Source organism: Clytia hemisphaerica, unplaced genomic scaffold (genome assembly GCF_902728285.1).
Source record: "Clytia hemisphaerica strain Z4C2 unplaced genomic scaffold, Clytia hemisphaerica genome assembly, whole genome shotgun sequence".
Taxonomy (NCBI): domain Eukaryota; kingdom Metazoa; phylum Cnidaria; class Hydrozoa; order Leptothecata; family Clytiidae; genus Clytia; species Clytia hemisphaerica.
In genome coordinates this window covers 471806-487716 of record NW_027103566.1, presented here as the reverse complement: position 1 = coordinate 487716, position 15911 = coordinate 471806, and the positions used below count along the sequence as shown (strand labels likewise).

Genomic DNA, 15911 nt, shown 5'->3' with positions numbered 1-15911 from the left:
GAAGGATGATATAGATATTGTGAAGGATAAAATGAAAATGAAAGTCACTCAATCCAATATCAAGAAAAAGTAAAATGATGAAATATAACAGCTGTAATGCAAGCAAGGATGTGCAAATTCAGCTGATTTCGGCTACTCTACTGATACCTGGAAAGCTGTGAAGTGTCTTTTTCGAAAAAAATTTTTGTTTATTAGAATTCAAACTGTGTGCGTCTGATAGATTTATTCATCGATGATTTGTTTTGGTTTATTAAAAAGTAATTTTATATGCATAATAGATTCTTTAAATTTTTATATTTAAAATTCAACAAAATTTTCTGTATTATAGCATTTCTAACACTATAAATATAATCTATTAGAGATAATTAATTTGTACAAATATGACCAACCAAAAATTGAGCCTTTTCTTTTCCCTTTCTCCATTTGCATTATATTTATAATATAGTCGTATTCGCAAAATCGCGAAATCTCAAAAATCGGGTCCTGTTTTTATTCTCGGAGGCGTCCTCCGTATTTCGGCCACGGCAAGATAAACCATGTAAACAAACCAAAAAAGAGGTGGGTTGACCCCTAAATTTTAAATTTTGACTTTTGATCCTAAAATTTTTGCATCCATACCAATGTTTTGGTTGTAATATTATTCCAAGATGAAGGACTATGGAACTATAGACCCTAAGCCAGATAATGAAACTGGAATACAGCTATCAATCGATTTGTCAGATCCATTTGGAGAGAAGGATATTTTTGCCAATGAAGAATTTTGGAAAGAGGTTTGTCTTTTTTTGATATTTTACCTAACTCATCATTGTTCCTCTTAAAAATACAGTTGAGGATTACGTTAACTTGGGAAAATCCTCAATCTTCCAATCCTTCTTCTGATGTTAAGTGACCAGATTTCAGAGTGTGGCATGTTTGCTTCGAGATCTCAACTCGGAAAAAATTTAGTGGAGTGCATGTCCAAAATTTGAGGTTTTCCCAGGTGCAAGTGCAGACGGTTTTTTAACCCCAAGTGCAGAGTTCTGCTATTTTCTCCTCAAGTGCAGCTAATTTCAAATTTTAAGAATTTTTGGTAGGTATCTAGATGCACCTTGTCCGGACCAAAATTTATCAGGTGCATTCTTTCACAAAAGTGCGGAACTTGGTATTTCCAAATTTTTCCTTGAGTGCGGCCTCGTCATACTCTGTAAACTGGTTAAGTGAACTGACTGTTTTATGATTTACTCTGTCTAGACCTAGTTGGCATACAGTCTAAGAGCTTAAACTCCTAAACTAGGCTATTCTTACCTCGTAATCCCTGAGTAAAGTTTATATTAAAATCTGTGATTACTTCTACGATTGCTTCCCGGCGCTCCTTCGCAGCTCGGGCAAAATTATTTTAAAGGGAACCAAAAAGTGCATCTGGGAGCTGAAAATTTTTTTTCAGTTAACATTTTCAAATTTATATGTATCATTTCTCATAGTATCTTAAACTCGTTTGCAGTTGTTTTAGAGCTACAGCACTTCCGAAACATGATTTTGCCATTTTTTAGGCTAAAAAGCCTTTGAAATTAAAGCTTTTTAGCCTAAAAAACAGCCACAGCCATATCACAAAAAATCCAATGAATGCTGCAGTTACAGCATGTTTGGCCTTCCCTGGATTGAACGGTTGAGGATTTTATTTTCCAAAAATCTTGGTTACGGAATGACGGAAAAATTAAAAATGCTGTAAAGTTTTAAGGAAACATTTTTAGAGTAAAATATTTGGCAAGTTTCTACCTCTTACTGATTACTTTCAAACCAGGCATAAATTAATTGCCATTGGGGGAAGACTGGTTTTTAATTGAGAAATCAATTTTGGTTACGGAATGACGGAAAATTATCTTACTTTACTGAAATAAAAATTATGAAATTTTCACTTAACCATATCACCTCAAACATTTTTTAAGCTGATACAGTAACTTTGTATCAAAATCTAAGCATTTGATCTATCTTGAAAACCTTTCCATTAACCCTATATAGGGTTCTAAAGTTAAATAAAATTTTAACAGCCGATTCTGTTTCATATCATGTGTACCGCATTCATGATAAATTTAAAAAATTGGTTGAGTGTTACCAAAAATCTTTTTGATTTTCTCAAAGTGTTATAGTTGCTATGGCTAAAAATCATGACTTTGATAGCATGATCATCAGTCAGTGTCAATTTATTAACCACTTTAACAATGCAAATTTTTGGGTGACGCTCTGTTTCATGGAAAAAATGGGCAGTTTTTGAGCTTTAAAATGCCATAACTTTAGTTTCGCTTGTGCTACAGACTTGTATGAGCTCTCATTTTTCAGCATTTTTTATTGTGCATCCTCTGAAATTAAAATCATTCAATGACAATCTCCACTTTATGAACAGTGTCCTTTTGAAATCAAGGTGGTCTCTGGTTCCCTTTAAAATAATTTTGCCCACTGTTTATCAAATTTCCACAAATGAAATTGCTGTATTTCACATGGCCCTTCTTTTTGGCACGTCCGTGTCCTCTCACAGGCGGGCGGAGCTGTAAAATCTTACCCTTCATATATTTGTTTCATTCTGTGATCCTAAGGCTTAGGTTTTTTCTCATCTTCAAATTTCTGAAGAAAGCGGGAATTTATTGCGAGAGTTAGATTGTCAACAAAGTGCCATAAAAAATCATTGAATAAAAGAAGAACTTGAAATCTTAAATATTTTTATTTTGAAGAATTGGTGCAAAAAAGTGAAAACAGTTTTATTTTTTGTTTGTTCAATCGAAATAAGGGATTTGGAAAACTTTCTACAGTATGTTTGGTTTTTTGCACAAACCCCTGTTATGGGCAAGCACCCCGTTGCGAAGATGTTGGCTTGAAATCGAAAGTAAAACCACTGAAAACAAAAGTAAAATTGGCCCGCACTCCAAATCCCGTAATCTTGATATAGGAGTTTTGGTCTATACTGACATAGTTGAATTCCAAAAAACTATGTTCCTACTAACTAGTTCCGAAAACAGAACTACTTTGCCTTGTTTTGGGATTGCTTTGGTCATTTCAATTCAATTTTAGGGAAAGAAAGATACTTTTTTAATCTTTATAACTTCTAAACCATCAAATATTTTTCTAAGAAATGACAGACAGAATATGTACAGGATAATAGTCGTTCGGGAGAATGTGACAATCTTTTGAATAACCAATACACCGTTTAGGAGTCTCGCCATTTCACGGTACTCCATTGCAGAGGCCCGGTAAAAATGGTAGGTAAAAATGCGCACTTTAGTACTGTGAAAGGTTAGAGGAATGTAAACATTGTGAATTTTTGTCTCTCCTTTAAAGAGAATGATTTAGATATTTGAACATGATATCAATGATCATTTTATAAGTCTCTCCTGAAAATTTCACAAAAATTCATCAAGAGGAAAAGAAGTTATGATTAAAAGGAGTTCTTTACCTACCGTTTTTCTGCTATGTTTCCTTATGAGAACCAGATGTTTACCTACCGTTTTTTTACGGAGGAGAGTGAATTTTCCGTGATCGCTAAAATCAAAACAATGGAAAATTGGATTGGCGCGTGCGCAGTCGACACTCCTAAACGGTGTATTACTCCAGCAGAAATTTTTTTAATGATAGCGTTATTGATTTGTCTTTCTCAACACAGCAGCTTTAAATCCTTTGGGCTTAAAATATCAGATTTTTCAGGTTTTTATGACGTCATTGGACCCAAAATGCCCAAAATTTCACGTACTCATTTTTTTAAACTTATTAAACACCCCCTCTAGACCCTCCAAATCTCTTCTCCATAAAGTTTCCGATAAAATGGGTGGTTAAACATCTTGCAACTCCTTTTCAATCTCGAGATATCGCATTTTTTCTATTTTGATGACGTCATTAACTGAAAATACCCAAAAATTCGATCTCCCATCTCCCTTCAAACTCAAAATATTGCATTTTAAAGTTTTTCCAAAATCTGTGACGTCATTGGGTCCCTTTACCCCTGATGTTTTCAATGGTCAATTTGCAAATTTTGGATTTTTTTTGGTCACGAGTTACCTTAATGCCCAAAGGGCCCCGAAAAAACAAAAAAATGTCAATTATTTCATATTGTCAAACGCTGGGCTATAGCATGACATGACAGTGATCAAAATAGCGGTCCGTTATCGGTTAAAACTGACCAGGAAAAAAATCACCGACCCGAAAATATTTGGAAAATGGAGAAATACTGTAACCAACCTTTTGTGACCTAAACTAATCTTGATGTTCGGTTGTTCATGGACTATCTACTTTATGACTTGCTCCTTAACTTTCTCCTCTTATTTGTTGGTTACTTCATACTATATTTCTCTGTTCTTTTCTAATTTCGTCGTTACATCGAACACTATTCCATCGTGACTTTTTTCTCTCCTTTCTTCGTTACTTTAACTTATTCCTTCGTAACTTTCTTCTCTAATTTCTTCGTTACTTCGAATTCTATTCCTTCGTGACATTCTTCTCTAATTTCTTCGTTACTTCGAGCACTATTCCTTCCTAACGTTCCTCTCTAATTTGTTCGTTATTCTAAAACCTATAGAACTTTCTTCTTTTCAAAATCTACACTTAACATGACTGATGCCAGTGCCGTAGTTGCCAGGGGGCTAGGGGGTGCTTAGCCCCCCCAATAATTTTTTAAGAGTGATTTTTTTCATAAGATAAAGTATTTTACCTTTAAGATTTGCCTTTATTCGAATTATTTTAGTTTTTTGAGTGTGTTTTTTGCCAATTTAGAGCTCTAGATTTCAAAATTTTCCCACTCAGGCCAAACTACCATGGTTGGCCCTCACAGTGTCACTGAACTTTATGCCCCCCAATATCAAAATACTTCCTACAGCACTGGATCCACTTAAATAACCGATCAGAAAGAAAAACCTTATTTCGAACACTGCATGAATTTATTATAAATCCATTTAGTGTATAAAGATAGCTATGAAATACTATCACTGCAAAAAGAATTTAGGTCAAAATCTAAACTCATTTGGTAGGAGCTTACCTTTAAAAATCTGTCATTTTTTTGACATAAAATTTTTTTTTGTTAGAAAAAGAGATTTTTGAAGATGTCATTATGAATTTTGAAAAATGTGAAAAACTGAAAATTAATGTTGCTTAAAAAGAACTCATTGAAAACTTCCATCTCTGAAAACTTCAAACATTAGTTTACAGTATTAGTTATGGACTTGCATAATTGACCTCTGAAAGCATTTTTCTTCCCAAAATTGGCTTAAAATAATTTTTATTTAATTGAACTTGATTCAGGTAACTCTCATCCTTGTTGTTGCAAATACATCCTGTAGATGACTGTTTTTTTTTTGTGAAACCTTGATTTTCTAGTGTGCCTAACTGAATGAGATTATTTAGCTTTTTCTTCATAAAACGTAGTATAACAAATGAAAAAATAAAGATTTGCAATTATTTTGAATTATCTAGAAAGGCCTAAAATGTAGTAGTTTTTGCTTTTAGTAAGAATCTGGACCCCCCTTCTTCAATTTTCACAAAATCAATATAAAATCAAAATCTTTTCTAGCTCACTTTTAATTGATATTTTTCTGAGCTATTAGTTTTTAACTGATTGCTTACAATTGCCATTTTCATGTTCCATAAGGCTATTGAATTGAAAATTTTAAGGACTCAGGATCTAAAAGCTCAAAAATGTTCCAATCAGGCTGAGAATAAAGCCTGGAAGCTTCTTAGCCCCTCCTAAATCAAAAATCTAAGTGGAAGTAAAGTACTGAAATTGCCATTTTTGCACGAGCTTTAAATTCTGGAAAACATTGAAATACCCAGAATTGTCAATATTTGGCGCTAATCGTAGATCAAAATTTACTTAAGAAGGGTGGTGATACAAGATTTAAAAAACCTGGTGTAAATAATGTTAACAAGGGTAAAGTTTTTTAAGCTGTGAAATGAATTTTTAGACAGTTGTTTAAGAATCCTCATTTTTGTTTTCAGTGTCGTCAATCAATCAAAGCATGTGAAGGGCGTTTAAACAATGAGAAATGTCAGATGAAAACACGTGCACGATGGTTGCTAAGGAAACATGTCAAAGAAGAAACGGATGTAGATTTAATTTATTATTTGTTGACAGTAGTTCACGACGAATATGCAGAATGTGCCTTGAAACGTCCTCAAGATGAGCTGCATTATCCAACATTCTTGTATGAGGTATGTTAGTTACTTGTCTGTACGCAGACCCAGTATCTACAGCTGATTTCAAAATTCATTGCCGTAGAGCTAGAGGGTCTGTTATCATTGTCTTTTCTCATTTGAGATGTTCAAACTGACTGCTGCGATGGAGTGTTGGCGAGAGAGGGGAGACGATAAGAGTTACTATTTATAAATCATACCTCATCGCAGAGGTCTCCGTAAGGGAATTTTTTTGTCAAACAAACAATGCGCACACAATGAACTACGCTACGATAAACGTGAGAGGGTTTCTAGATTTGCGAGATGATGTGAAGATTTTTATAAGAACACAGGGCTCAATTTCGGCCAACATTAAAGAACAAGTTGAGTACAATCCCAACTTCATAATTGAGAAATAGTTAGAAAAAACTGAATTAAATTTTGTTTGTGAACAAGTAAGCATTTTAAGAACAATTTAAGAACATCTTCAAGCCTGAATAATTAAGAGCAGCCTAGCCAGGCCTAGCTAGAGAACAAATTTGATGATCTTCATAAAAAAGCGCCCCGAATGGTTTTGGAAATTAATTTATTTGTATGTAGAAAGCCTTTCATTATTTTTACTCAGCTTTCGGAATTGGTACTTGCCATCCTTGAAATCGATAATGAAGGTGATGAAAAATACAACCAACTCATTTTCCCGACATCTCGATCAAACTTCAAATGCAGTATTCTTCATTTAGCAGCTGAGCGTTCTCTTACACAAATAATTAAATACGCAGTGGAATTTTACCCTAAGCTTGGTAACAAAGCTGTCAGTATCGATGACGAGGATTATTATCCCCTACATTTCTTATTGGAGAAAAAAGATGAGGTTTTGCCGGCACCGATTATGAAGGCCACCGACGAATCGGCCAGTTTTTTGATCAGTGTCATGGAGAATGACCGGTAAAAATCTATCTTTATCTCCAGAGAGCGACAAAAGTATATTAGGAGGAAATCTGTCTTACATTTTTTTATAAGAACAATTAAGTTTTAAGTTTGAGATGTTTTTTGATATTCTGCGCTTCAAAATCTCAAATATTGCCACCATACTAATTTCCATTTTTTTAAATTGTTAGCGTACGTCTGCTGTTTGAGAGTAGCGATCGAGAGTTGGCAAGTTTCAAATTCAAAGACCTCATCATTCACGGTGGCTTCAACGTAAGAAAAAAATCAATACTTTTCTATTTTTCTTTAGTTCATTAAAAGTTTATATTGCACTTATACTGTCTACATGTTTTTTTTTTAAAAGCGAGTGTCTGCTCCTATGCTTAAGCTATCAACGCATCCAGGCATAGCATATACTTATTATATGCTTATGAATTATAATGCTTTTGATTCACCAACCAAATTTTTTATAATATCTCAGAAATTTTGTCAACATTCGATTCAAAAAGATTTTTGGAGCAGTGGAATGTGGGTAGTCGTTGAATGTCTTTTTTTTACTTGACCACTTCCAAACCTTTTTGAACTGAAAAAGATTGACCACATGAAAAGTATTTCAGGCTGAAATATATGCTTATGTTATGCTTAGGAAATCTGCAAATCTTAGCCTTCATATGCTTATAAGCGTTATGCTTTATAAAAAACAAGAATGTACACAACCCCACAAACCTGCACAATTTGCAGTCGTGGATTACCAACTGTTTTACATTGACATTTCGTTAACAAATTCCAAATCCTTCAACCAATATGAGATATGATACATATTTTAACCGAAATATTGTTAACTTCCTTTATTGGACCCCCCCCCCCCCAAAAGAAAAAAAAAAGAAGAAAGAAGCCCAAACCCCCATTTTAGTTGGAAAAAGAAGGAGGGATTCACACTATGACAGTTCATTCTTGAAAATACAGCTCACAAAAAATAATAAATTATATTATGGAACACAAATAAAAACATTAAATATCTTAAAGTGGTATCAACAAAGCTAGAATTGAGGGATTCCAAGATCGTTTCTATTTGTATGAATCTAGGAGATCGAATGCTGATGAAGGGGAGCACTTCACCTTTTTTCACCTCCATTACATACTACATGTCAGACAACATTTCTAAGCTATCCATACGTTATTTTAGTTTAAAATGACCGTAAAAGGTATAAAAGTTGTGGGTTCTACAAGACTACTTCTATATGACTGAAATACCTGGCCACGAAAACTTGATGATTCAATAGAAATTCAAACTTATTTGTAAGTACTGAAATTTTACTACAATATTCAAGGTGTGCGCCCTAACTTTCCAAATGAATATGTCGCTCAGATATGAGATCTTTAAGATCCTCCTTTTACCCAGTAGGGGAACGAATTTCCATTCGCCCAACCTTTCCAAATGACCCACCATGGTCCGTCATCGTTCTCAGAGCCAGAATATTTTCCATTGAAATTGATTTGGTAACACGCGTTTTGTATAGTTCCCATCCACCATCCGTTCCCCTTGAAATCTCCAGAACAGTTTGCTGTCATTCCATCATTATCATGACCCGTGCACTAGAAATAAGCGCCATTCCAGTCACTCTTATAACCATTATGGTCTCTTTCTCGGATACCAGAATGAATACGATATTTGTTTTCTTCATTCTCAATATAAAACCCTCTATACACGACAAAAAATTCTCTCCTGTTATAATCTGTCCCTGTGATTCTCAACGTGATATCTTGATCGTTTGTCAGTTTGTGGATATTGTCGTTCCCGATCCGAAAATTCGTTGTGGGATCCCCGAACCCATTTTTGTATTCTTCCAACAGGCGGTCAAAATCGAACACACTCATCCGTCTTTGAATATGAACCCATGGCCTTTTCTCGGGATGAGCTGGAGTTTTTACAAGAGACTTCACTAATTGGTTATTTGAAGTAATAGAGATGACGCGTTCTTTAGAAAAAGTAGCAAAATTGTTTTATTACAGGTTAACGACCAACCAAATCAAACGAGAGCTTGTAAAAACTCCAGCTTGTCCCCTTTTCTCAGCCCTATCGCACCAGGTTCTCATTTTTGTTCGCTTCCAGAAAATCCAATAAATTCTTGATTCTTTGTACCCTCTGTCCTTCCATACTTTACAATCAATACCTTAATGTTCTGTAGAATACAAAGTCACACCTATCTGTGACACCAAGTAATCGAACAGGTTTTCAATGACGTCATAAAGTTGACAAAACCAACTATTGGCAGAAATCTCTTTATATTGGACATGTCCACAAAGCGTGAAGACAAGTTTTGAAGCATTTGTCTTTGGAAGTGAATTCTTGAATTAACCACGGTGTAGTTCCGGAAATGGCCGTGTTTTGACTTTCCATTTTGAAGGGAAGAAACGGCATATCAGGGGTTTCGTATTCACAGAGGAGATTTTCACAATGAGCAGGAGGAGTTTCCAAAATGTCATTCTTGATATCGTTTTGATTTCTTTCCTTAATGATCTTCTTCGCTTACCACCAGCTTCAAAATTAATGACCTTCGCCCTTACCATCCAACTGTCTCGATTTTCACAATTTCTTGTCGCGATCTTCACTGGTTAAGATTCGTTTTGATTGGTCGAGAGCATCGAGATATTTGCGATATTTCATATTTCACATGTGCAAAATATGACTGCGTTGACTTTTGGGGGACTGGGTAAGCGACGGGAGAAAAATCAAAACAAAACAGCCGAAAAGAAGAAGATCTTTTCAGATCAGAGTTCTTCCATAAAAGACACTAAAATCAAATCTGATGAACTATAAACTAAGAAATTATCATAAAACTACTTGACACGACCCAAATATTTTCAGCTTTTGGTAAACTCGTCCGTGTGATAACCAAACACTTTTTTATCAATGCTTACAAAAATGATTGTTTGCCAGTAAGAATTCTCATAACATAACAAGGGAAATGTAATGTCTCGTATTAAACCAAGATGACAAGCGATCTTTATAAAAGATAAAGACTTCCAATTCTTGGGGAGTTTCTAAACGTCGACCAGAAATGACGACCACAACCGGCGACCACGACCAGCGACCAGATAAATTTGGGTTATCGAGTTTTTTCCCTTTCTCCAACGTAGAGTGTCTCTCCTAACCATTTGACTATATATCATATTGAAGAGTAAGCTCACCCCTGTCTCTACTCTCATCTATTTAAAGCCACGTGCCAAATACTAAAAACAACCATTTCGACGCTCTTGGAGCTTGATTATGGTGTCGATTTCTATCCTTTTGTATTATCAGCATCAAAATAATTAGTGGCACAAACTTTTTTGAAATAGTTTTGAGAAGGGGAGTTTCTAAACATCGACCAGAAATGGCGACCACGACCAGCGACCACGACGGCGACCAGATAAATTTGGATTATCGAGTTTACTGCTCTCTTTGTATTTCATCATCACATTATTATTTCTGTCGAAATTAGTCATTTTGTCAGCATAAAGACCATAGAATAATTGATTGGATATTTATTGGATTATTCTAAAACTGGCCTTCCCAATTTTTTCCTACTGACAAGTTCTATCTATTCATACTAAACGCATCTCATTCAGTATAATTAAAATATTTGGTGTAACAAAGCTTACAAACATCATACTTAATGACCCTGTCAATATTTTAGTCAAATAGTGTCACTTTGTCAAGAAAATGACTTGTTACTTCAAAGGTCACTTTTTAGTATTCTGAGGACTTGATTTAAACATTCTCTACGGTGGAGAGAGCAGATAAACTCGATAATCCAAATTTATCTGGTCGCCGGTCGTGGTCGCTGGTCGTGGTCGCTGGTCGTGGTCGCCATTTCTGGTCGATGTTTAGAAACTCCCCAATTCTCGACAAATGTACGTCCTTGACTTTTAAAGCATCAATTATCCAACAATTATCTACAGGCTAGGGGATTGTTCAATAGGACTAAACCTAATCAAAGGAAACGGCATCCTAATGTTCCTGTGTGGAGTTAAATCGTATATCCTAGAAAGTGCGAGCGCAAACGCAAACCAAATCGGGAAATCAAACTAGAACAATCAGGAAACCGAACCCGACTATCGCGATTAATCGAATTTACGCACAATTACAAATGAAAAACACTGATTTTAAGAAACTCCTTAACCGTAGTTTAATAAGAAATACGTAAAGACAATGAAACAATTATAAAGTTTGAAGGTGTTCTCTAGTTTTTCTGCGGAGGAGAAAGAGTTCTGTTTTGGTTCGCAACAGTAGTTTGTTCTAATTTAGTGAAGATTGATATTGTATTGGTTTCAATCCGTAGTTTAAAGGTTTGGGCGCTGTAATGTTTTTAAGTCGCAGTTTCTTGTGGAATAATAATAATGAGTGAGTGTTTTGTATTCTAATGTGATTTGTATTGAACTTGGTGTTAATTTGTTCAAGGTTTGATCGACAAGTTTCATGTTCATCCCATGCATAATTCATCAAGGATGCGGATAAATTTCAAAATTCTATATTTTCCAACTGAATCACTGACAAATCATTTAAAGATTTATATTCGCTTGATAAGATTTTTTTTCTTATGAATTAATGATTTCAGGATGGAATTTGCCATAACAACCTATGTATACAGTTTATGTGATAAGAATCTTGTTTTTCCATTTGATCATAGATATTCTTAAATTTTTGGAAGAGCCAGGGAGAACTCATCATCCTGAGTTATGCGTAACGTTATTCTCAGGTAGGATGCAAGATCAACCTAAATTTAATAATATACCTGAAGCAAAAAATGACATTTTTTTGTGAAAGTTTCGAGATATGGCACTTTACAGATAAAAATGCTCAAAAAATGACATTTTTATAAAGTCTGTCTCAATATAATTTGCAGCGGAGACAAAAAAGGCTGCAACTATTGATAGCATTCGAATTAGATAGCAGTTTTGTGCTCGTTGCATTTTTTACCCGATAAGATATCCGTATATATCAGTAGCGTAGCCAAGAGGGGCGCAAAAATTTGTGTAGGAGAGCAGATTTTTACGACACTATAATTATCTATTCATGGTATTAAAAGATCATTATAATGGCATAAAAATCTGCTCTCCTACACAAATTTTGCGTCCCTCCTGTCTACGTTACTGATATACATATTCTGGACATAGGCCTGGTAACTGAAGATAAAATATTTAGTATTTTTAATAAAAAATATTCATTATCAATCCGCATTTATTCTATATACTGAATAACATCGGATTCGACGGAGGAGGTCTGTTGATAAAGTCAGTTTCAATGCCTATATAAGGTCAATGTACAAGATTTATTGATTTGTTATTCTGACTCATTACATTAGATTGGTTAGTACCCACTCCCCCAATGAAAGGACCCAATCAATTCATACTTTATTAATTCATCGTTTTCGTCCTTTCGTAATTTTTTTTATTTATTCATCCAAGAAGATTTCTGTCTGAACTTCACTTCTAGAACATCGAGAACCATTGCTAAGGTATGTAGGGTATTTTTATTAATGACTTCTTTGAGTTTTGTTAACTACTCATAAATATTTTTGACAACGATTGAATTTAGTGGTTTCTTTGTTTTCGAGTGGTATATTTTTTAAGGCCTCTGTTACTTTATTTTTCTTTTTTTATGTTATATTGTGCTCTCTTTAAAATTAAGAGGTTAATATTTTCTTGACTGATATTGAGAAATTGCTTTTTTGTTTTCTCTAGAGATACCCTTCACAACAAAACTTTAAAGATAATCAAAGATGACATTTTGTAAATTTCTTCTACTCGTGTTGAAATTTCCTTTGATTTTCGGTGAATATGAAACCCCTGATATGCCGTTCCTTCCCTTCAAAATGGAAAGTCAAAACACGGCCATTTCCGGACCTTCACCGTGGTTGATTCAAGAATTCACTTCCAAAGACAAATGCTTCAAAACTTGTCTTCAAAACTTCACGCTTTGTGGACATGTTCAATATAAAGAGATTTCTGCTAATCGTTGGTTTTGTCAACTTTATGACGTCATTGAAAACCTGTTCGATTACTTGGTGTCACAGATAGGTGAGACTTTGTATTCAGCGCAACACCAAGACCTTGACTGCAGCGATTGGAAGGACAGAGGGTACCCAATACCAGGAACTTATTGGATCTTTCGCAATAGAACAAAGATGAGAACAGTTTGCAATACAGGAAATCCACCTTGGACCCTCATCCAAAAGCGAACGAGTGCGTACGAATTCGACCGCTCATGGGAAGAATACAAAAATGGGTTTGGAGATCCGGAAACTAATTTTTGGATCGGGAACGACAAAATCCACAAGTTGACGTACGGTCGAGAGATGCAAATCCGTTTCACTGGTGAGCCCTATAGTAAGCCCAAGAAATTTTGCATTTACACCGGTTTCTATATTGAGGGCGAAGAAAATAAATACCGCCTGCATACGGGTGCTCACACAGGCGGTAGTGCTACTTACGCCGGTGATTGGTCTCTTCACAATGGTTCTCTTTTTTCGGTGCGCTCTCAAGATAATGATGGTTGGGCAAACCATAATTGTGCTGTTAAGTTCAAGTTAAATGGTTGGTGGCTGGGTATAGTAGAGGATGGAACTCCTTACTGTGCTGAACTTGCATTCAATGGTGATTGGGACGGACAGAGCCCCGATACTGGACCCTTTTGGAAGTCTTTAGACGGATATAAGTCCTTGAAGGCTACAACAATGGAAATTCGATTCAAAGAACTTTAACATGTTCTTCCAATTGATAAATTGAGTAATTGGGCGAGACAAATTTAATTTTTTAATTTATTGTTCTACGGGAAAACCTTCAGAAAAATATTGGTTGGTCGGTATAATAGAAATAAGTTTTTCAAAATCTAGGTTTGGTAGGTCAAGTTCTAAAACTCTAGACTTTTCTTCTTACTCGATGAGTGGACTTTCGTGCTTTTCCATTGTTCAAATTTCAATTCATCCAATTTCTGGGATGAATTTACACTTTTTCAACCTGTTCAGTTAAAAAAACTGCAAAAAACTTGTAAAGTCCATCCTTCAGCTTTGCAAATTAATTATTATTATTTTTCTCGATATTTGAAAAAAAAAACAGGGTCGGTCGGGCCCGTAGAACAATGATTTATTTTGGCTCCGTATAAGATACTTAGAAGTTTCATGCCATAATAAATGATGACGTTATTTAAAGGTTTTATTTTTACATAAGTGTTCCCGTTTCATATCAGACACATATTTCATATCAGGACAGTGACTGATTGTTATAATATGCTGATATAAGCGATAAATATTTTTCTTTTCCCCTTTCTGACCAATCTTGCTCCGCACCCGTGTCAATCCAATGTGAAAAAGCTTGTGAATTAAAATTGATGAATAAGCAAACGATATATAGATAGGCGCTGTGATATAGTGGTCATTGACCTTGGTTGCTGCACAGGCGACTGAGGTTCGATTCCCACTCGCAGCGGTTCACTTGCCGAATGAATGAACCTTCAACCCATGCCATGTGAGGGGAATTGGGTAGTCAGTCCAAGGGGCTGACGGGGCGCTCATTGAAAGCGTCTATAGTTGCGAAAATAGGCCTCAAAGCCTCCTGCAACTCAACCAAATTGACAATAGAAATATCACTGTTATTTAAGCCACGATAAACTTTCAATATTCATAAATGAAAAGGTGTTGTGACGAGTGTGGGTATTTTGTTGAGGTAGAAGGAAACAAACAAAAACCTCATGTTGAGAAAAGACTCTAAAATAATAATGAACATGGAATATATTAATTAAAAAAAAAACTTGCACCAAATTTTACTGAGCACTTTTAGACTAAATTCTGCGTATTGTAACCTTTTATTTATTATCCACGATTTTTAATTCTTAGATTAATTTAAACTATCCAGGAATATAATAATTTTGATCTTATTCGAAATGTCTTAACAGTTTCACGGTTTGAACTACCTTATTGGGGGAAAAATGTTGTTGAGTTAACGAGTTATTTAGTCGGTTTTTTTTTCGTCGGGGAAAAATTTCGTCATCTAGAGGCATTTTCGTCACCAAAATTTCAAATTCATAACTTTTCCCCTATGAAATTTACAATTTAGTCACTTTCACCCAACTAAGTTGTCCAAATGAAATGGTTTCCTTCACTAGCTCGAAAAAAGATCTTGTAATTCGACGTTCAAAGCACTAATTTTGGTTAATAAAGTTGTAAAAAAATTAGATCTTAATATTAGTTGGGGTTTAAAAAATTGGGTAAAAGTTTTGGTGGGGTGATAAAAGATGGGGGAAAAAATTCGTCGGGGGAAAATTTCGTCATCCCTCAAAATTTTCGTCACTTTCTACCGACATTTTTTTCCCCGATAAGGTATTTTTCATAAAGCCTCGACTTTTTCATGTAGATACACTCAATTAGAATCGTCATGATAAAATTGGCCGAAAAGTTTAGACTGTGTTAAGAATAACGCCATCATGTCATTAGAGCGCTTTTGCCTCTGATTAAACCAACGATGTAAAAATAATAGATAACCAACTACCTCTAGAAGGCACTTCTCCCAAGAGAACAACCATTGTTTTCCTATTGAAATGAGCACTCCTTTAAATAGCTCTGTGTGCAGTGCGTGTTATGCTTTTAGCTAGATTTTGACACACTTTCTGACATCCACTGAATTGATAGAAAATTTGAATTGTTATTTACTGCAAATTTTGGAATTTTTTTCAAAAGATAAAGGTACCAATCTTTAGACAAATTGACTACGGATCGGCCTGATACCACTTAATCTTCATCTGGATAAATAAACGCTCATAAAATGATGTTATCTGAAAAATATATGTGTGATTTGAAGTGCGATATCTCACGAATGAA

General features: G+C 35.0%; 2 protein-coding genes across 2 annotated transcripts in view; both read left to right on the top strand.

The window, feature by feature from the left end:
- The first annotated feature begins 520 nt into the window (after window positions 1-520).
- The window catches only part of LOC136800997 (uncharacterized), a 39272-nt gene continuing 23881 nt past the window's right edge, over window positions 521-15911 (top strand). Inside the window, exons 1-4 of the mRNA XM_067057614.1 lie at window positions 521-770; window positions 5953-6165; window positions 6752-7071; window positions 7245-7326. Of these exons, the coding sequence (XP_066913715.1) occupies window positions 648-770; window positions 5953-6165; window positions 6752-7071; window positions 7245-7326 (738 nt within the window). The 5' untranslated portion in view covers window positions 521-647. The remainder of the gene's footprint in view (window positions 771-5952; window positions 6166-6751; window positions 7072-7244; window positions 7327-15911) is intronic.
- LOC136800995 (techylectin-5A-like) lies at window positions 12494-14971 on the top strand. The gene is made up of 2 exons (XM_067057613.1): window positions 12494-12554; window positions 12781-14971. Exon 2 carries the CDS (start codon window positions 12819-12821, stop codon window positions 13797-13799), a length of 981 nt encoding a protein of 326 aa, XP_066913714.1. The 5' UTR covers window positions 12494-12554; window positions 12781-12818; the 3' UTR covers window positions 13800-14971.